The following is a 22,871-nucleotide window of genomic DNA, read 5'->3' as shown; positions in this document are numbered from 1 at the left end:
TATGCCACAGGCTAAGCAGGCTTAAAAATGCCCAGGTAAGAGTAGTTACTAAGAGAAACTTAAATGCCTTCATTTAGTTGTCAAATGATTGGTAAACTCATTTTTCTTGGAATATCTGCCATAATATTTAATAAGCTAGAAATATCGACACCGAATTGTTTTTTAAATTATGAGGATACACATACTGAGATTATTCTGCCTCTATCCCCAAACTGCACAAACATCTAAAAAAATAGCTTTAAAAATTTGATTATTACTTGTACATGTTATAAGCCTTTGGGCTTTCAGGTATTCCTTCTAATTAAACCAAAATACACACACACACACACACACACACACACACACTTTTACTTGGGAGTTATAAGTGGCTCTCCTCCACCTTTCAGCATTAAGCAAAGGCACATCTCTTTCCTCCTGCTACCCAAGGAGGGTCCCCTTCAAAGCTGGGAGCAGAAGGCATCTCTTTTCTTTGATGTTATCACTGCCAATATTTATCGCCAGAATTCCTGCATCCAGATCAAGGCTTTACAACAAAGGGAAGGATAAGGATACCTGATCTACTGAGATGAATGGCCTCTGAGAAACCACATTATTTATGAGCTGCTCATTTCCACAGTGGTTCTGTCAGAATGTTAAAATGTTATAAAATGTACCTCTTATTCCATACCACTGATTTAGATCACAGACTTCTAGAACCTCATCAATTTGAAACTAGAGCATTACATACAAAGACATTGTCCTTGGGCTGGGGATGTAGCTCAGTGGCATCACTCCGGCCTCACAAGTGCAAGGTCCTGAATTTGATCCCCATACCCCCCCAAAAAAAAGAGAGAGAGAGAAACAGACATGGTCCTTAACTTAGAAATTCAGAAAAAAATGAAAAGCTAAAAATGGTTTTCTTTGGTATTTGTTTATATTACTGAGCAGTAAAGCACCTTGGGAAAAAAGCATATCAAAGTATTATTATTCCTATTTATATTCCTTATAGTTTAGATACATCCCTTAACTTTCATCAGATCTGTTTTAATATCATATTTAAAATACTAATAAATAGTTTGTTTTACCTTTTGCATACACATATCAGCTATTATGGACAGAGGTATTGTAAGGCTCAACGCAAGGGTGCCTATCAATGATGAGGTAAGAAAGCAGCCCCTGAAAAAAAAATTCTACATTTAACATATAATTTAACAAAGGTTTTTCTCTCCTATACTATAGCTTGAAAGGTCAGGAGGACAAATAAAAGTTTAAGATGGACTGAAACACAGAAAGTAATGTTATTAACATTTTTTAAAAGTTTATCTTCAAATATGAAAAGTACAAATAAGTACAGAAAATTCAAAGTACTTTATGTTATTTTTGAGCATAGATGTTATCCAACTTTGGATGTTTATATTTCATTAATTTAAAAAATTGCTAAAAAAATTGCTAAATACTTTTTATAGTTTTTTATAACATGATTAACAAAGAAAATAGCAGTATTAAAATTACAGAACAATACATCATAGACAGATTTTAAGGAAGTGATAAGCCAACACGTGACTGTCACCAAAGCAAAAAAATCTCACCATGAACAAAATTATTGTTATTGCCTTGGCTCAGCATAGAAAAAAAAAAAAACTGGTATTTTAAAGACTATTTTCCTTTTTTTTTCATTTATCTAACAACTGTCCTAATTAAAAGCTAAGCTAAACTCTTTATTTTTTTACCATGAATTAGCAACGTTGCACCAAATTCTGAAATATTAATCTGCATAAAATTTTGTGTAGCTGAAAAAATATTATACTACATAGCCATATACTTAAGCCATTTACAAAGAACAACAATTTGGGTATACTTGTATAAGAAGAAAATAAGTTATCATCTTTTAAAATTCAGCACATATTTTTAGATATTTACCATGCAAAGAACTGTGATATAAAACTTAATAACATTAAAAACTTATTTGACTTAATCCAGCTTTTTCTTAGCTGTTAGTTGAATTTTTTTGTTATCAATTAATTTTCAAGTTAAAAACAAGAGAGCACATAAAATGCATGTAAGGAAAGTTATAAAAATGAACTGAGTAAATATACTCTGATATTTAAAAGTTTCATATCAGCAAAGGAGTACATAAATTACTGTAATACAAACTAATTTGTAGTATTATACAAAAAGGAGCGTATGGAGAGGATTGTGAAGAAAACAGATAATTCCAAAATTAGGAAGGGTGGGAGAAGAATGCAGGCAGAGTGCTAAAGAAAACTTCATGGAAAATGCTGTTTGTGTTGTAGTCCTTCCTAAGGAAAACTATGCAGTAGTCTCATTTGGTATGTAATAAAATTTGTTCGAGAATTAGAAGTATAATTTGCATTTTTTTCAAAATTCCTATTGGACAGAAATTGGCAAAAGTATAAAGCTCTGTATTTAAAATGTTTCTCAAATTCCACATATTATACTATGTCCAATCTTACTTTAAGCCTAACATAATGTACTCAACATTATAAAATCAAAATATGTTAACATCTCAAATTAATCAGTTAATAGTTTACATGTCTGATCCTAAAAACAAACAAATCAAAAAGGTGTATGAACAGCCAAAGTCTCTTATGTAAGCAACATCCCCTAGCTTCTTGTTTAGAACTCATAAATTCATATTGGCATACACATCTCGGAAGTTTGGATGACCATTAGATAATGACTACTTTCATTCAGATAACGATTACTCTGCTTTCTAAAATGTCTTTACAAGTTTAGAAAGTTGAATTATTCATTCATGCATTTGTATTCACTTGTTCAGTAAGTATTTTTGAGCTCCTCCTACGTGGACACAGAGAAGTCAAATACAAAGTCCCTGCACATAAGGAGCTAATACAGGCAGGATGTGCATGAAGGGAGGGATAAAAAGGAGGGGCCCTCAGAAGTCAGAAGAAAAAAAAAAAGGAGTCAGAAGAAATATGTATATATTTAAACCATCCAGAAGTCAAAAAACTGATAACTAATATGTCACAGGAGAATAAATAGTACATACCATAACCACAGGAACTCTGAAAGAACTGTTCCAATAAGGCCATTAATGATAATGCACATTAACACTACTTTATTGGGAAACTCGAAGTCCTCAAATCCAGTATAATGAAGTAAAAAGAAACCTGGCCACAAGAGCAGCAGATTAAACAGACCTACAAAACCTAAATGTGGGGATAAAAATTAAAACTGTTACTTATTTTAATTTTCTAAACTTGTAACTCTATTATTAGAAAACATTAGATTTTACAACTAAGGGCTCCAACACGTTTCCTTAACTGGAACTTTTGATAGTTTGTTTCTTAGTCTTATGAGCTCAACACTAGAAAAAACTGTATCAAACTACTATCTTTGAGGTTGACCTCTCATTCTCTATGGAGCAACTACTCCACACAAAATGAAGGGTTTTAATCTAAGTGAATAATATATAGTGTTTTAGAACTCAGGGAATTAACTGGTATATATGTATTTATGTGTTTAGCCTAAATTAATTATGAGGAATTAGGTAGCTTACTCACTGATTCAACTTGTACTTTTATTTAAAGCACTTGTGTTAGACTAGAAATACTGGAGAAAGATTCCAAAGAAGATAAAATTCTTGGTGTTGCCTTCCCAGACTTAACAAGCTAGGTGACATAACAAATATATATGCAAACAGCTACTCAATGTGTGAACTAAGTACAGACTAACTGCTGAAGTCTGCTGTACAGTCTGACTACTGTGGTTCTGATCTTAACTCTACCACTTACTACTAAGGTTAACTTGATACAAGATGCAAAACCAGTCTTGAATCCTTAGTTTTCCAATCACTACATATAAAATAATATTTAATTTATTAGGTTGGTGGGAAGATTAACCAACACATTTATTAAATACAACACAATGCTTGGTACATAGTAGGCACTTAGTAAAGTTAGCTATTAGTAATTACTGAAATTAAGCTTATATATGACTATGTGAATGTAAAGATTAGAAAGAAAAAAGATTATACTATAGAAACTTTTATCACACTTTCTATGTATCTTAACGTCACAGATCGGCTATGAAATCCAGGTGGTAACTATACAGCTTTCTTAAAAAAATTAATTTACAATAGTTATCATTTTAAACTTGCTGCATCACTAAGTACTCAACTACTATTGTTTTTTGGGGGGGACCCAGCGCTTGTGAGGCAGGCACAGTGCCACTGAGCTAAATCCCGGGCCCATTCAACTACCAGTCTTAAAGAGGCCTGGAGAGTCTCACAGCTGTCCTATTCTCTGAGAACTGTCAGTGAACAGCAAACAAGTCAGCTTTTCCCAGAAAGTCTGCACCTGGTCACCCCACACTCTGCTGCCAAAGGCTGCCTGACTGCTGGAAAATTCACAGTGCTAGCCCTCACAGCTCAACCCAGGATGACTCTGAGGAGTGCCCAGACATGATGACCTGTGCCCTCTCTGTCCCCATTCTCATTAATAATTGGACCAACTGCACCAGGGACCATATGGTTCTTTTCTCTGCCCTGCTTCCCTCATTCCCTTTTCCTTCAGAAGACCCTACCCCTAGTGCACCCAATAAACCACCTAAACCAAATCCCTGTCTCACATCCTGCTTCAGACATCTAACTTACATGTACTTAGTGATAAAAAGCAAACACAATGAAGGGCACTTATACAGAAGTAACTCATGACCTAAAATAAATAACACTAAAAGTCACTCTAAGTAAAACATCAAAATTTGGCATCATCAAGAATTAGATTTTTATTATGTTCTATGAAATTCCACAAAAATTACCAATCTTTGAACCTAGAGACAAAGTCAAATCACTTCACCTATTCCCCACATCTTCCAGAACCTCACCCCACATACCTTCCTGCTCTTTTCTTGAGGTAAATTTCTGGCAGTCATTTGGGTCCACTTACTCTGCCCTATAATGCCTCTGCTCAGGCTCCCTTGCCTGGAGAGGCCCCTCACATTCCTGACTTCTTCAAATCTTGCCTATGTTAAAGCCCAGAGCAAGCCAACATTGTTATACATCTCACATCACATATGAAGTTATGATGAGTTACATGCTATGCACACTCACTGATGAGTAGATGCAATTCTTGCCCAGGGAAAAATAAATGCCATCGACCCAAGTATTTGCATAAAATCTCAATATCAGCATTCATTCCATTCCATACAGAATTTTCTATGACTAAAATGTCATAAATTATCATTTTAAAGAAAGATGTCTTTCTGTTTGTGTGTGTAAAACAGAGTAACATTCTTGATGATAGCTATTCTGACTGGGCAAAGACACATTTCTTGAATTCTATACTTAAAGGGAACTTAGGCTATCATTTTAGTCCAGTTGTTTTCCAAATGTTTTGTTTCTGTTAATCTTAGATACAGGTATTTACACTGGTTTTAGCGGAAAAAAATTTTTTTACAAATAATAATGAAAAGAATCCAACAAAGCAGAATGTTCCAGAAGCAGCAGCAAGAGTCCAAGAACCAAGGCCATGAAAATCCTCCTCTTCCTCCAGTCTACTCAAGATCTCCCAAATTCAACAAATCAGAATTTGGAAATGACTCACCTAGTCCAATATCCTCATTTTTCAAATAAGAACGGTGGCACCACAGTTAACGAATGCTTTTATTTGATTTGAGAACAGAAACTTTTGTCAAAATTTTGTTTTTCTGGGCAAATTCTGCATTGGGTGACAAACATGGTGGTCATCTCTTTTGCACGAACACGAATGTGATCATTTTCCCAAGAATCGTGGAACAAATTAAGCTCACGAACAGAGGTACTGCTGTATGTAATAAATGAAGTTTCAACAGCTAGCTTCCAAGCTTCCCGATTCCTGTAAGGTGCACTCTAAAGTTTCACTACAGGCTTATCTATTTATATTCTGCCAGCTTTTTGAAGGTATCTTGTCAATGTGCCATTCTTTTGAAATCCTACAAATACAAGTTCTTGACTGAGCTAATCTTAGGTAAGAAAAATGAAAATTATGTTAGATATTTTATTTCCCAGAACCTGATAATTGAGGCCAGAAACTATATCAGAACTTTGAGAATCTAAATTATAAAAGAACAAGTCTTGGGAGATAAAATGCAAATGGAAAGCCTTTAAATGGCCCACAATTTTTAATGAAAATAAGTATACAGAATGGAACAGTATTAATTTATCATTGTAGGCAGCTTAGCCAATACAAAGCTTCCAACATCATATTATACTGCTGTTCTATTAAAAGTACAATATATACTACAGTAGGTTAACTCTCATGCTTATTGTAGGACAATTTTGTCATATCGATGAAGAAACTGATTCACGGGCTGAAGATATTAATGCAAAACAAAGTGCCAGGAGAAGTTTCTCTATCTCACATGGTATGACCTCATATGTACACAATAATGCAGGACAAGGTAAGAGAAAAACCTTTAGATCAAACTTCATAATCTTTAAAAGTTTCTTAAAAAGTTAAAAATAGGGAGAAAAGGATTCTCTACCCCCCACAACAAAAAAAGCAAACCCTAAATTAATCATTTAAAGTAAGCAGTCTCACAAACATAATCTTACCAAAGAACATTGGAATATCCAACTTATCTTCTCTGTCTACTTTTCTTTTAATCATAACAATGTACACAGCATAGAGCATGGCTCCAGCAAGAGACCAAATGGAACCTGTAAAATATCAACACAGTGACTTAAAATCTAATAATATGTCAGATACTACTTTTAGAGATGAGTACACCAAAGTGAAAAAATAAGGTATAACCCATATCCTCCAACAGTATAGCAATGAATTTTAATGTATTAACCAATAATTAACCAATAAATGCAAAAGTATTCACCTCAATGATCTAACCAACACCTATATATGTTGTAATAATAAAACTCATACGAGTAACATTTTGGTTTTAACTTGGAAATGCAAACTTTCTATCTTTTCCCTACATAAACAATTTCGACATGGCACAGTCTGACTTAGCAAATGCTTCTTTCCATCTCTAAGATGTTAATATTTGTTTTCCCACTCCACATATATTTTTCATATTCACCACCAACTCCACTCCCATCATCAAGGCTTTGTTACCATCCTACCTCTTCCACAAAGCATCCTCTTTCTACTCTGCTTGATCATCACCCCCTTGTCTTCTGTATTAGACAATTTAACATTTGTCATAGTTAAGTATATTACTTTATTCTCTAGTGGCTATAGTTTGTAAATCTTATTCTGTTGCAAATTCAGAACTCCGTAAAAACTACAAACACATTATTTGCATTTGTAAATGTTTCCAAATATATCATATAGTGTGAAACTCATAGTATGTGAATAAATACTCTCTTCATTAACTCACTCTCAAAAACACTGATGTAAACCTTTAAAAACACTTGATAAGCCTTTAAAATAAAGTCCTTCTGCAAAGTGACCATACTCAATACTTCAATCAATTATTCAAAAAGTTCATGTTTTATCGCATCAATTTTTTGAACATTTTCAAAGTTTTTAAAGCAAAGAGAAAGCCGGTCAACAAAACTTCACACACACACAGAAACAAATATATAAATTTTTCTCTATACACAAAGCTCTCAGGGTACACAATAAGGTGGATCAAGGCATAGTTCACTGGGCAGTAACCATAGGTAGTTTAGGAGGCATTGTTCTAGACAATAAACTTCAAATTTCTAAAAAATTATATATACAGAAAACTACTAAACTGGGTTCTAATTACCTTTGTTTTTGTTAAATATATTCACTAGATCAAAAACAGTAACTGTTTCAAGTAAGAATCAAGAGTGAGTGACAAAATTAGTATGGTAAAGTGTGGCAAAGACAGGATATTTGTATAATCTCACAATTACTTACAAAGAGAACAATTAGTAATATTAGATTGGACCGCACTGGCAGAATCCACATTAAAATTAATACCACTAGTAGTGAGCTAAATCAACATTAGACCAGGAAATATTACTACTTTCATACTATTCTTACCAAATGTACAACTTCAATTTAACTCTAAGGAAATATCAGACAAATCTAAATCAAGGGCATTGTATTAAACAACTAAGCAGTATCCTTCACAAGTATCAACATCAGGGGCCGGGGATGTAGATCAGCAGCGCAGCCCCTGCTTGGCAAGCGTGAGGCCTTGAGTTCGATTATCAATACAAAAAAAAAAAAGTATCAATGTGACAGAGACAAAAGACAGGAACAGTTCCAGATTAAAGGAAACTAGAAGACAAATGCAAACTAAATGCAACAAATGATCCAAGACCAGAAAAAGAACATAAGGAAATAAATGGATGGATTTAAAAAGGGCCCATAGATAACGGTATTGCAATCAATTTTATTTCCTAATTTTCGTAACTACACTATATTTATGTAAATCATTCGCAACTGGAGAAGTGGGTGAGGGTTATATGAGAATTCTGTATTTTTTTTCACATTATTTAAAAAGTTAAAAAAATAAAAGGTCCAGCTTAATGCCCATCTCTTGTGTGTGTGTGTGCAGGCTGGACAGTAAGTAGAAAACTTTGTACTATTACAGAGAAGATGCAGTTGCACTTACCTATCATATCTCTCCCGGCAGACTTTTCAGACCCTGACAGGTTTACCAGCACAACGCCTCCAATGCTATAAAAATAACAGCCATTGCTGATTAGTAAAATAATCAACTCTCAGAAGACTAACCTTATAAAAATTATTTACAAGTTATTAAGACTAATCTTAACTTCAGGTAAAACCATGAATTTACTGATTACATAATTATAGCCAACGATATTATAAGCAGAGGGCTGTACTTGTATTAAATCATTTAATCCTCACTAATGACATTCCCATTTTACACAAGAAAAACAACGTACAAAGAGGTGAAGCAACTTGACCAAGATCACACAAAGCTGCAAGTGAAACACAAGCAACCTGGCTCCAAAGTCGAACACTCTCATAGGTTACTGTTTTTCACTTATGAAATAATGAACTAATTTGTCATGCCTCTGTCAATCTTTTAGAGATAAAAACAAATCCATACAAACTGGGCAGTGGCATTATTCTTGCTAACTGGTAAAACCTAAATTAATGGTAAAACTTTTTACATATTTAAATAGTTCCATTAATCTCATGTTTTAACAATAACACTGAATTAAGGATGCTGAGAAGTCATATTACTTATTGAGTAACTATAATTTATTAGATACTACAGGTTTTGTTTCAATGTAGATGATGATGGCTAAATATTACGGAGTACCTGTTGTATACCACATATTGTTTCATATACCTTAGAAGTTTTAACTCATTTTGTTCTCATAACAATCCCAAGACAAATTCTATTATTATCCTCAACTTATGGAAATAAGCCAAGAAGGTAAAAAAAAAAAAAAAATTCCCCAAAATCTCAAAACTAATAATGATGAAAGTAGCATTGGATTATAGATGATGAAATGAGATTTCTTAGCTCATCAGATTTCTTTCAAGACTGCTGAGGTATCGAATTCTTTTCACAATCTCAGAAATTCAATCTCTCTGTTTAAGGCCAATTCAAAATAGTATTATACAGTTTTTAATATAGTACTCTCAGAATATATCAAATACAAAAAACATTCTAAGTATCAAATTTGCTACACCAAAGGTCAAGCAAACTCTTTTGAGAAACAGAAAATAAATATTTTAGACTTATGTGCCACATGGTTTCTGCTGCAACTCAACTCTGCTGCTGTACCCCTAAAGTAGCATAAACAACTGGCACATAAATGAAACTGGATGTGGAACAATAAAAATTTATTTACAAAACTCACAGATGGCTACCTTAGTTTGCCCACTACTGTTCTAGACCTACTTTAATGAGGAGTAATAGAATCTATCAGAATACTTCCAAGTTCAAAATCATTTATCTATTCCTGTCTTTACTGAACCCTTATTAGGCAAATACTAAGAAAAATTTAAAAATTAGCATAAATTTTAATGAAGTTGAATAAAACCTCATTTACTTTCTCAATACAAATTTATTTCCCTAATGCAAAAAATATGATTGACTAAGACATTAGCGAACCATGCAAAAGAATAAATTCCTGGTGTTTAAAAAAGTCTAAATGGTAAGTAAGTTGGGTCAGCCAGATTACTCACTGAAACTATCAGTCAGCTTCCCCTTACGTCTAAGAGAAAAAGTCTGTCAGAGCTACCAGTCTTAAATGACTGCCAACTACCAGTCTATATGAATCACTTTATATACACTGCTCCAAACTTTAAAACAAAGCTGCAAAGCAGATAATATGATCATACTTTCCTTAACTAAAAAAGCTTTTCAAAGTTTAAGAGAATTGCACAAGGAAAAACAATAGAGCTCTAATTCAATCCCAGTTCTGACAGCTAAGAAACACTACTCTAAATCAGTAAATCATTCTGCTACCTCTTTGAGTCCTGGCTTTCTCACACAAAAATAACAGCTTTATCAAACCAATACAGTATTTCTTTAATATTGTCTATAATTAAGCAAAGCCCTATGCTAGGCTTTGGTAACACAAAGAAGTATAAAACAATGCCTTAGCCCTCAAAGGTTTATTATCCAGTAGAAAAGACAAGACAAATAAATATATACAAAATTAAATAAAAGTAAAAGATTTAAATATTGTTATTGACAACGCTGCTACTGTGCAGTAGTGTAAAATTTCCAAATGAATTACACAAAAAATAATCTGTGTAATTCAGTTGGCTGAGACAATTACAGAAAACTGAAAGTTAGATGTCTAGGCAAAAGGGAAGGAGAAATCAAAGCCAGAACAAAAAGAGGAAATTGTCTTAGGAAAAGGAATAGATACATAGGAAGCCATTATGACTAATTTCCCATATTAAATTAAATGTGTTAGGATAAGACTCAGTGTGTGTGTGTGTGTGTGTCTGTCTGTCTGTCTGTACTGGGGATCAAATTTGGGCCCTTGTGCTTGCGAGGCAGGTGGTGGAACCCTGAGCCAAATCCCTGGCTTGAATAAGACTTAGGAAGTCTGCAAGTATGTCAAAGGGAACAAGGCTGCCTTGGGGTCTTCCCCTTCCAGTTACCCTACCTGGGAAGGTTTGGGAAACAGTGCTAGTACATAAAGCAGGGCTGAGGAGCAGAATGTGCATTTACTGATGTCTCTGTCATCATCTTTCTTTGACAGTGTATTATGATATAAAATAAACTATCCTTCATCACAACCAGAAATTTAAATATCATATTTTTAAGCAGAGTAATGGCTTACACTATATTTTTACCTTAAAATTACAGCTAGTAGTTTAGAGAGCGTAAATCTATCTCCACTGTTACTTGGAAACACTGCAGCAAGGATTAAGGTAAAAAGTCCTATAAGAAAAAAAGGACAAAAAGGAAGTACGTGAGCTATTACTATTACCAATTTAATAGTTAAGTGAATTACACAACTAACTTTTAAACTATTTTTTGAACATTTTAAAATAACTAAGAATGAGACTTCATTGCCTAGGCTGAAATGTACAAACATCATACATAAAGTGCCTCTAAACTCAACCATTATTTCAACAATACCAATCAAGTGCAGTCCTATTTATTTTTAAAGAGTTAAACTGAGCATTCAGAGTATCACTGTGACCTCATCATAACAAAGCCTGTGTGCTGAAGTTATTTTTACAGCTTCAAAATTACTCTTATCTTCCAGATTTGGAAGGTGATTCAATTTTAAAAATAAAACACCTACCATAAGGCAAATTATAGTTCTGAAATAAGCAATTACATTTAGCCAAAAGGTTTTAGAAAAAGATCTTTAACAAAGGTTTAAACAGGGTAAGACAACTACAATACAAAGAGCCAAACTGAACAACTTCAATATATTGTTTTATAAGAAACAATGCAATGTACTTGAAGCAGCATAAATGGCAGAAAGGTAAGGCGGGAAACTATAAATATTAAGCAGCAGTTAAAATACACAAATGCACATTATAACTAACGTAAAAAGTTGTAACAAAATAGAAATATGTATGTATATAAACACACACACAAGAAATCTATCAATTTACATCCAGATTTTGAAGACAAATTTCTTACCAGAAGTTGAAGACAAAATATTCACAATAGCAACCTGTGTGTCTGAAAGTGCTTCTTGATATGACAAATTTGCCAAAAACCACTAAAGAAAAGACAATAAAGTGAAACCTAGGGAAAGGCATATTTATATCTGCCATTACAATTTACAGCCAATTTTTTCTCCTCCTAAACACTCATAACAGGTTTTAAAGGCTTTGCGTTAGAAATCACAGACCTTGCAAAAAAGGGGCAAATACTTGTAAATCAGACCTATGATTGATTTTGTTATCCAGTTTCCATTATGAATCTAATAAAATGTGGTTAAAATATGCAGATTTTTTGAGAGGGGACCAGCGATCGAACTCAGGATCTTGTGCTTGCAAGGCAAGTGTGGTACCACTGAGCTAAATTCCCAGCCCCAAATTTTTTAAAGTAAAGGTAAAATGAGTATCACATCAACTTTAAAATTTTCTTTATGCGAGCACAGGTGGCACTCCATTAGGTTTATCTAAATCAAATTTAAATTTGGGAAAATTCTCAAACATTAAAACATATAGATGAATAGCATAATGAGAAGTCTGTTAAACAAGATGATGTCCATGGACACAGAAAGAACTAGCAAGACAGTAGACAGATACATTCATATTTACCTTGGAAATTTAGAAATGTCCTAGGACAATTGAATATACTGGTTAGTTGTGACTGTTTCTCTGGTTCTCAGTCTGAATACCACCCAAAGAATTCTCTTAACTTTGGATATAGTGAAAGAAGTTTTCTAGTTATGAGGACTTTTTTTTCTTCATTCCTCTCTTCTGTTCATTTATATTAGGATATTCTCATATTTCCAATTATATGCCTACTTTGACTTAGGGAAGGAGAAATAATATCTCATTTTGGTGAAGCTTGGCTGTGTGTATCCAAAAGTCACTTATTTTCAGTGATAATTCATCTTTGTGTGGGTGTGAATACATTGTTTTTACTACTAAACAATGCTATTATGAACATTTTAGTACATGTGACCTGCTGCATTACATGCACGACTCTCACTAAAGTGTACTCTAAGAAGTGGATTGCTATACCAACTGAAATAAAGAAACTGCTACTCTAATTGTTGTTGGCATCTCTGTTATATGGATCAACTGGAAAGTTATTCTATGAAGGTCTTGTTCTATCTCAGAATATGCAGCTAAATGAGTAAATGATTATTTATATTTTCATTTGAAAGGAGTATCATAGACAGATGATATTAGAACACTACTAAAGGATAGCAAATGACTAAGGAACAGTAGCCTCCGTTTGGTCTACACTGTACTCAAGGCTAAGGCTAGAGGGAAACTCTAATTTGCAGTCCTCTGACTTCATAGATAATTTCATTTACCTATCTAAATAACAAAAGAAAGTGTGAGTTGGTGAGAAGTGTGATATCAAACATACACGGCGACAGAAGCTACAATCTCATTCTGCCTATAGCTGTGCTGGGAAAGGCAGATTCTGACATGAATTATCATTGGGAATTTCTCTGAAAGAACCAATAATGCCTAAGGAGGGATAGTTAGTTTTTTACTTTACTCATTTCTCTTGTTACTTTAATACTTAAATAGTGTGCTCATTTTCCAAACAATCTCACTCATTCCTACTATTGCAAAGTAGAGAAATAAAAACAGACAGATTACTGAGATGGTAAGCATTCAAAGAGCTTAAGCACTGTTCAACCTGCAAATTCTTTCCATAAAGACCTTATTATTCTCTGCCTCTCAAGCCCAAGGCACTGTCAACACAAAAGAAGACCAATGTTAACTATGCTCCAACAAAAATGATCATAAGGTCTCCCTTCATTATTCCAGAATCGAAAATATCTTACTAACAATTATAGCAAATAAGTTATATTTCATAATTCATTTTTAAATAATCTTAAGATAGTACCATTTAATTATCATTATATATTTTTTAAATATTTAAAAAGAGAAGTCACACACATATATATGTATCTCCAAGGTATATAACATGATCATTTCAGATATATATGTATGTGTATACACACACACAAACACACACACACACATTAGTATTGATTACCACAGTCCAATTAATTAGCACTTCTGTCACCTCTGACAGTTACTGTATTTGTGTGTATGTAATCAGGACACAAAAACCACTCTTATCAAATTTTAAGATATTCTAATTTACAGTCAAAGAGGTGAAATGTATAGAACTTACTCATTTCACAGTTAAAATCTGATCAACATCTCCCTATTCTTTATCCCCCATCCCCTGAAACAACCATCTACTTTCTGCTCTGTGCATTCAACTTGTAAAAGTCCACATAAAAGGGAGATTATAAGTATTTGTCTTTCTGTGCTTGGCTTATTTCACTTAACCTAATGTCCTCCACATTCATCCATGTTGTTGCAAATTGCAGGATTTCCTTTTTATAAAACTGTAAGTTGAAAAAATTACCACGTGTGTGTGTGTGTGTGTGTGTGTGTGTGTGTGTGTGTGTTTCTTCATCCTTCAGTGGACACTTAGTTCCTGTATGAAGACACTGATTTCATTTCCTTTGGATACACAATAAAAGGTACTCTTCATAAAGTCACTATAACACAAGTAATATTTAATGGGAAACAAAGAAACCACCACAGGACCTAATAAGACAAAAGATATTCAAGAAATATTGGAAAGTACAGTAACCAATACACAGTCTAATACATTAGATATTAGACATGTGGCTACTGTACAGCTAAAATTGGCTAATCTGAACTCCAATGTGTTTTAAGTACATACACACTAGCTTTAGAAGATTTTAGTACCAAGAAAGTATAAACTATCCTATCAATGATTATTATAGCAATCACATGTGGAAATACTTTAGTCTATTAAATTTAAAAATTATATTAAAATTAGCATCACTTTTTCTTTTTTAAAATTGAAACTCTATTATATTTTTACAGTACAGCACTGCTTTTGGTTTTATCTAAGGTTATCACTTTATTAAGTTAAAGTCCCAAAAAGTTATATACCTGGATTATCTTACTCCAACTTTCTATAAAAATTCCTTTACTGAAGATCTATAAAGCTAACTCTAACAATGGATTTTCTGTTGAGTTTTCTAATAAATACTCTTAAGATGGAAGTATCCCCAGTGCGTAAGGACAAAAGAATAACTAAAATGTAGTACATCCACACAATGAAATCTTATGGGCCTTGAAAAGGCACATGCTACAATACGGATGAATTCATGGGACATTAAACAAAGCGAGATAAGGCAGTCACAAAATGACAACGTAAGATTCCACCCGTAAGAGGCACTCAGATTAGTCAAATTCACAGAAACAAAGCAGAATGACTGATGCCTAGGGCTGCAAGAGGTGGGAATGAAGAATTACTATATTATTACAATTATTCTATTCTATTATTACTGTTATTAATCTCTCACTATCCTTAATTTAGAAATGAAAATTTTTTATAGTTAAGTATGTACAAGAAAAAAAGACGCAGTATACAAAGGTTCAGTGCTCGCTCCAGCTTCAGGCATGCACTGAAGGTCCACCCGCCACAGTACCTTTCTCGTTTAAAGATGAGGCAAAGTTTTGCTTCAGCCAAGGAAGGGAGATAGATCCTTTCAATGAAAAAGAAGTTGTGTGGTGACTCAGAAGTTTTCCTTCTGGCCATCCTTCCACTTTGTCTACAGATGAGTTAATATACCCACTTTAAGTAGCTTTCTCCCTTTAAACTAGATTTCCTGATATAATCTCTTACTTCACAGCCAGATCCTGTCCTCACTACCCATTTAATTTGGCTGTTATATGTTCATCCTTGTTTTAATGTTTACCACTGAGATACTTTCATAACACATCACCTCACGGCTCCTTTGAAAGAAGCATATAATTAATAAATTTTATTCCTGCTTTACACATTTAAAACTGTAAACAAGTCACAACTGATGAGCCTTTAAAGTTTAAAACTATTTTTATTATAAATATAATCATATATAATCATAATCGTGTAACAACTCCCAAAGATTTTCCTTTGATTTGCATAGAGGAATATATTTATCAAGTTATCACTGAAGTAGAGGCTATTTGGCCAGGGGAATGAAAAAAATGGGTAATTTAACAGATATAAAAGGCAAAATTAGAGAGCAAAATATCTTATAATCCAGGCCAAAAACATTAACACTGGCATAGTACACTGGCTTTAGGTGCTTGGTAAAAATTAGAATCTTAAAGGCTCATATGAAACAATCTTGCAGCAGGCTAATTCCAACAATACATATATATATGAAGCAACTCTGAAATACATTTTTAGAATTCTCAAACTCCAGCAAGTCTCTGATTCTAGTTTAGCCCCAAATAAAAATACTCTGCTTATTTTACCATTATTCTCCTGGAAATCTCGGGTACATCTCCCAGAGTCTATATTACAATAACAGATACTGTGAGTTATACTACAAGAAATTCTGTAAAAATATTCACTATGACTACTTGCTAAAATACTTAACTATTTTTATATAAATTTAATGTAAAACTATAAAAACATCTATCTGAAGAAATAAAAGCATATGGTAAACTCTTATCTGGATATTTACTACCCCTTGTATAAATCACAGTATAAAATCTGTTTTCATTGTCTGATCCCGAGGCAAGGGTACATTCTGAAGAATTTCTAAATTGTATGTGTGTGTATGTATGCATATAAACAGGTATGCTTTAGGATTTGTTGACTTCTCATTCTTTGAGGTATATGACCATTTGCTAACTTTTATACTCTTCCAAATGATGCCATGTGGCAGCTTAATGTCATACTTAACCCTAATAGTCTTACACTTCAATAATAAATTATTGATGTATACACACACACATACACACACACACACACACACACACACACAAAATCTGTATATCATCTAAAAATTCAAGTTCCAAACATGTAATAAAGAAAAGACCTACCACAAAGCAAAAGAAAAAGCTAATTTTTGCTACTTGAGTTGCAGTCAGTTTCCCCACAGTTTTCAATATGGATTCTTGGTCTTTCACAGTAGGATAGGACATTCGCGACAACTTCGCTTCTAATGCATGGCTTGATGGAAGCTGCCGAATCTCCATGATATTACTAAACCTTACTCGAGACTTTTTGGGAGCTTAAAAGAAAAGCACAGTACAAAATTATCACATGTACCCTTTAATCTAACTAAAGTCACAAGTTTTAATTTAGTCATAAGTGCATATTGTTTAATTCATTTTAATCAAACTAAGACACTCAAAGAAAACCACTTATACTATTACCTTGAGTAGCTTTACTCACTCAAAATAATAACTGGAAAAACAGTGTCATCTATAAAAACGTTGTAAAGAGTTTCAATATTTTGGCCAATATTCAAACAAAGCTTCTGCAAATGTATGCACACACAACTGCCTGGCATAGGATTTTCATGATTATTATTTTAGCATTTATATTTGGATTTTTCTTCATGGATACCCAACTTATGAAAATTATCTTTCTGGAAAGGTATATAGAACACTCCTCTTTAGGTTTATTCCTTGCAAAAGAAATCATGGATAAATGCCTTACATTGAAGCTGGCATCCTTTAACACAAATTCCTATCTCTTGATATAAAGGTCTTTGACGGCACATTCAACAGAATAGTGTTCAGTGAAAAAAAAAAAAATACAGGCTAGGTGAGGTAAGGCACATCTGTAATCCCAGTAATATGGAAGGCTAAGGCAGGAGGATCTCAAGTTCAAACCCAGCCTGGGTAACCCAGCAACTTACCAAGACCCTGTCTCAAAATAAAAAATTTTAAAAGGTGCTAAATTCATTCCCCAGTATTGCAAACACACACACACACACACACACACACACACACACACACACACACAATGAAATCAGAGATTCTGGAATTATTTCTAGTCAAAGTAATACAAAAACAGTCCATTCAAATTTCCAGAAGACTTCAGGCCAAGTCAATCCATGTGACTCCTACACAACCCACAAAATCAGTAAGTTTGGGGTGGCTTGAAAGGAGCTAAAATTTCAATTCATTTCTCATTCTTAAAATTACTTACTTTTTTCAGAATCAATATTTGTGCTCTCAGGTTTTTCACTTGGAAGGTCATGAAATTTCACAGGAACATACAGTGGTTCACTCTAAAATGTAACAGAAACAAATATGAACAGCTCAAGTAAAAGCTGACATAAATTTAAAGGGATAATATGTACACAGATACCACCCAAAACATAACTATTCACCAGTATGCTTATACAGCATAAATTTCCCAAAATACAGATTAAAAACTTAAAAAGGAGCCTGGTGTTGTGGTACACGCCTGTAATCCCATCACTCGGGAGGCTGAGGCAGGAGGATCGCTATGAGTTCGAAACCAGCCTGGGCTACATAGTGAGTTCCAGGTCAGTCTCAATTACTTAGTGAGACCCTATTAAAAAAAAAACAACTAAAAATGAAGTTCTATTGATCCACACAGGGACAGTGACAAGCAAGGATCAGCTTCTCTAGAAATGTAATACAAGACCTTTGGCACATTATGGCAACTAATATTTAAATATCATACAAACAGAGCTTCTCCCAGGTAACAGATTATCTTCCATCCCTTTCACTCATTCTTTTAGGAAATACATACTGAGTGCCAGGTATGGTGACATGCACCTGTAGTCCCAGCTACTCAGAAGATTGAGGCAGGAGGATCACTTTAGCCCAGGAGTTTGGGACCAGCCTGGGCAACACACTAAGGCCCTGTTTGTTTTTCCAAAAACAAACAAAAACATACTGAGCTCCTACTTGTCAAGCACTGTTATAGGTTCTGGGGATAAATAACCACAATGATCATGTACTTTAAAGAGGAAGGCAAACAATGAACAGATAATCAAACATATAGTTTATATTTATATTCACATACAGTATTAGCCAAACTGTTTTATTACATAAGTTTCAACAAAAAACAAAAATTGTTGAAAACTTTTACAAGGTTAGTAGACAACAAAAATTTAAATTTCTACTATTTATCACTTACTATGTAACAACATACCAGTGCAGAGGAGGTAAATGTATTTTTCTCATTAGTCCTCAAAATAACTTTATGAAATAGATATTTTAAAGAAACTTTTCTAGAAGCAGAGATATGTAATAAGCAAGTAGTAGACAGCAGAATTAAAGCCAAGTTGTCTAACCATGCTCTAAAGGCCCATATTTCCAGGTAATTCTAAATGCCTCAGTAACTTTTGCAAATATTCTCTAAGTGGACTTTATTAAAAGTACAATTCCTCAACCAGGCTATATCTTAAAAATTAACATAACTTTTGTTTGTATATCTTTGATTTCTCTTTTAATTCTTGGTATAGAACTCTGACAATGAAAAATATTCCATAAATGAAAAGATAATAGGGTCTGGCAAATTACAGTCCTTTCATTACATTGAACTTTTCATTATAACATTTGGCCTAGAGCAATTTGACATATCCATGTTAGATAAAAGCAAGAATTAGTAGAAGAGTAGTCAGGAAAGTAGGCTGCCATCTCAACTGGGCCTTCTGCACTGAGAGAAACAAATGATACTGTGCTATCTCATCAATGTTTAAGATTTGAGAAAAGAAACGGCATTTTCACCAAGCTTAATAAAATTCTTCTAGTACCCAGTATCCTACTTGGAACACAACAGTCCTAAAAAAGTCAACAATCAAAAATATATACTTCCAAAAAGGCCACCAAACCAGTGCTTCACAAACTGGTACAATGCTAGAGTAACTTTAAAATTTTTCTAACAACGCCACATTTGGAAAGAAAAGTAATGTTAAAAATATTTTTTAAAGAGATGTCTTAGGGACAGGGGGAAAGACTTTGGGTTGGTCTTAAAAGAATGGATTATGCAGTGTTCAACTAGATTATAAATACTGAAAATAAGTATGCCAATTATTTAATTCATTTGCCTATTACCTCTTTGCTCTCCCTCCCCACACATTCTAACATACTAGAACATACAGGCATCATCAAAAAATACGTTGAGTGTTTAAATTTTTAAAAATTTTATTACACTAAAAGACACATTGCCATTAATCTCTCTCACTTTGAATACACTTACCCCAGCATTTTTGCCACTTTATGAAGCAGTTCTGAAAGTTCTGCTGTGTGCCTTTAGTTGTGCTGTCATGGTAACCTCAACGTCCTGAGTTGGTTCAAAACGTTTACCTTTGTCATTTTGACTTTGAGGAAGAGCCAGAAGTCACACCATGCCAGATCTGGTAAATAAAGTGCATGAGGATACACTGTAATGTTTTTATGAGCCTGCCTTACCACTGGATGGCACCTGGCAGCACAATTCACTGTATTTTTTATCACACCTTGTAAAGACACAAAAGAGAACTTCCAAAACTGGTTCAGAAAGCAACAAGAGCAGTGAAGTGTGGCAGCAAACACCTGTAGTCTCAGCATTCAGGACGCTGATGCAGGAGGATCACTGAATTCAAGGCCAGAAAGTGACAAGAACAATGGGATAAGTGTGTTCAAAATGAGGGGAAGTATTTTGAGGGGATTAATGTTAGGCCTTTTTTCTTTCTTTTTATTTAATACTGGGGATTGAACTCAGGACCCTGCGCTTGCAAGGCAGGCAGTGGCACCACTGAGCTCAGTCCCCCAGCCCCAACAGGAGGCACTGTATCTTTCAATGCAATAAAATTTCTCTTACTTTAAACATTCACTGTATATTTTGATCAAACCCTTGTAAACTCTACTTCCAGAACCTAGAACAAGTGTTTCACATGTATTAGTTGCTCTAAAATATTTTATGGGAAAAAAAATGAATGAACATTTTGCTTATATACTCTCAGTTTCAAGCAAAAATGTTTCTCACTGATAATAATGAAAATGAAGTTGGAAAGTTGGCAAAAAAAAAAAAAGAGAAAGGATTATTTTTTATTATTTCATCCCTTAACTAGTTTACCTCTCCCCTTTCTCTTCAAAGGTAGCTGAAATGCTTACCTCTAGGCTCCAGGTCTCCCTAAGGAAAAAAAGTAACACATTGTAATTCTCATAGAGGGCACCCAATACTGAGTTACATCTGTTAATATACCTATGGTGCCATCAGAGCTATGCGAATTCTTCCTGCCATTGCCAAACAAGAAAAGAAAGACGTACCAAAGAACTAGTCATAGTTGTATCTGTTGTGCAAGCAGGAAAGTAACCTTCAGCATCTGCAAACTAAATACAGATAACAAAACATAGCATTCATTAAACTTATGGTGTAGGACTACTCAGACACCATTCAAACAAATAGAGTCAAAAATCCAGAATAGACATGTAAGAGTTTATTAGTAATAACAACAGTAGCTAATGCCAAGTATTCAGCCAACCAGGGTAGGTATTAACATTTTCTCCATATTAATGAGGAAATTGAGGCTGAGAGATTTTATCAAAGTAGGAGAGATTAAAACTCAAATTAGTTGTCTACTGTCAAAGCTTAAATAATTTGCCCAAGATCGAACTACTCGCAAATGAGAGAACAAGATTCAAACACAAGAGTCCATCCTCTGAAAGAACCATTATAATTAATTTTTAAATGGTATTAAAAATAGAAAAGTAGACAAGACATAGGCAATATACAAATTCTCCTATCCAATAAATACGAGGAAAAGTTATACAAAATATGCAGATTAAACAAGATACTACTGTTCATATATCAAATTGTGAGGATTCTGGCAAGGATCAAATCTCATACATTGCTGAGAGAGGAAATAGTACAAGCATTATTGATTTTAATTTGGCAGTTACAAGAGCTTTAAAAAAACATTACTTTTATGCAGCATTGTGCTTTTAAAAATTTAATAACTATAGATTTGTATAAAGAGATCTCTACTTATTTATATCAGAAAAAAAGCAAAAACAATCTGTCAAAGGTTAAATGAAACAGGAAAAGACAAGATGATAAATTTTATTGATTTGCCTGGAAAGATATTCATGACATGTTAAAAAATAAAATCAGGTTAGAACCTGGGGCTATTTCTACTACACATAATTTTTAATGTAGACACAAGTGTGGAGCTATAGATAGTATCAAATATTTATAGTGGTCTTGGAGTGGTGAGATTACAGACTATTTTTATTCTTCAAGTTACTATAATTTACCTTCAACAATGAATACTTCTTACCACCAAAATTAAAAATACAAAATATTATAGTAATTCTAAATTATAAAGGTTTTCACGATATACTATTAAGTGGGAAGGTAAGTTATAAAGCAGAACAGAACAATACAAATCTTATTTTTGTAAAAAAAAAGTTAAACACAAATGAAAAGAATGAGATATATGTGACATTGTCAATGATTATTCCTTGAATGGTAGAATTTACTATTTTCTTCTTTGTTCTTCTGTATTTTCTGTCCATAAATCACTGTTGTCTTCCTACATGCCAAAGTGCATTGCACATGCATTTCTATAATGGATATGTATTTCTTTTGCAAGACAAAAAAATACATATATTTTAGTGTGTACCTAAGTGCAAATTCTAGACTTCTCTTAAAAAAAAAACTACTGAAAGGCTCCTGAAAAAAAAACTAATGAGCACATTTCTTAAAAATATACTCAAAAGACAGGAAATAATTCTATTTTAAACCCCATCCCCCAAAAGTACAAATAAAATAAAGTAACTAGTAGAAAAAGAAAATATACAGGGGCTAATGGGGGATAAGGGAAGAAGGGAGAAGGGCTTTTGTTTAATGGGTACACAGTTCTAGTTTAGGATGATGAAAAAAAGTACTAGAGATAAATAGTGATGATGGTTGCAACCAAAGTGAGCGTACTTATAGCCACTGAACTGTTCCTTTAAAAAGTTAAAATGGCAAATTTTATACTATAT

At 33.5% G+C, this 22,871-nt stretch overlaps 1 protein-coding gene across 1 annotated transcript in view; it reads right to left on the bottom strand.

Annotated features, from left to right (window-relative positions):
• The window catches only part of Slc35f5 (solute carrier family 35 member F5), a 33,138-nt gene that overhangs the window by 4,951 nt on the left and 5,316 nt on the right, over nt 1-22,871 (bottom strand). Inside the window, exons 5-13 of the mRNA XM_033757150.1 lie at nt 21,153-21,215; nt 18,073-18,154; nt 16,956-17,146; nt 12,031-12,112; nt 11,226-11,313; nt 8,548-8,612; nt 6,554-6,658; nt 3,011-3,170; nt 1,065-1,155 (exon numbers count right to left, since the gene is read on the bottom strand). Of these exons, the coding sequence (XP_033613041.1) occupies nt 1,065-1,155; nt 3,011-3,170; nt 6,554-6,658; nt 8,548-8,612; nt 11,226-11,313; nt 12,031-12,112; nt 16,956-17,146; nt 18,073-18,154; nt 21,153-21,215 (927 nt within the window). The remainder of the gene's footprint in view (nt 1-1,064; nt 1,156-3,010; nt 3,171-6,553; nt 6,659-8,547; nt 8,613-11,225; nt 11,314-12,030; nt 12,113-16,955; nt 17,147-18,072; nt 18,155-21,152; nt 21,216-22,871) is intronic.

This window comes from Fukomys damarensis, unplaced genomic scaffold (genome assembly GCF_012274545.1).
Source record: "Fukomys damarensis isolate Sample0158 unplaced genomic scaffold, DMR_v1.0_HiC HiC_scaffold_29, whole genome shotgun sequence".
Classification (NCBI taxonomy): domain Eukaryota; kingdom Metazoa; phylum Chordata; class Mammalia; order Rodentia; family Bathyergidae; genus Fukomys; species Fukomys damarensis.
This window is presented reverse-complemented; position numbering and strand designations above follow the sequence as displayed.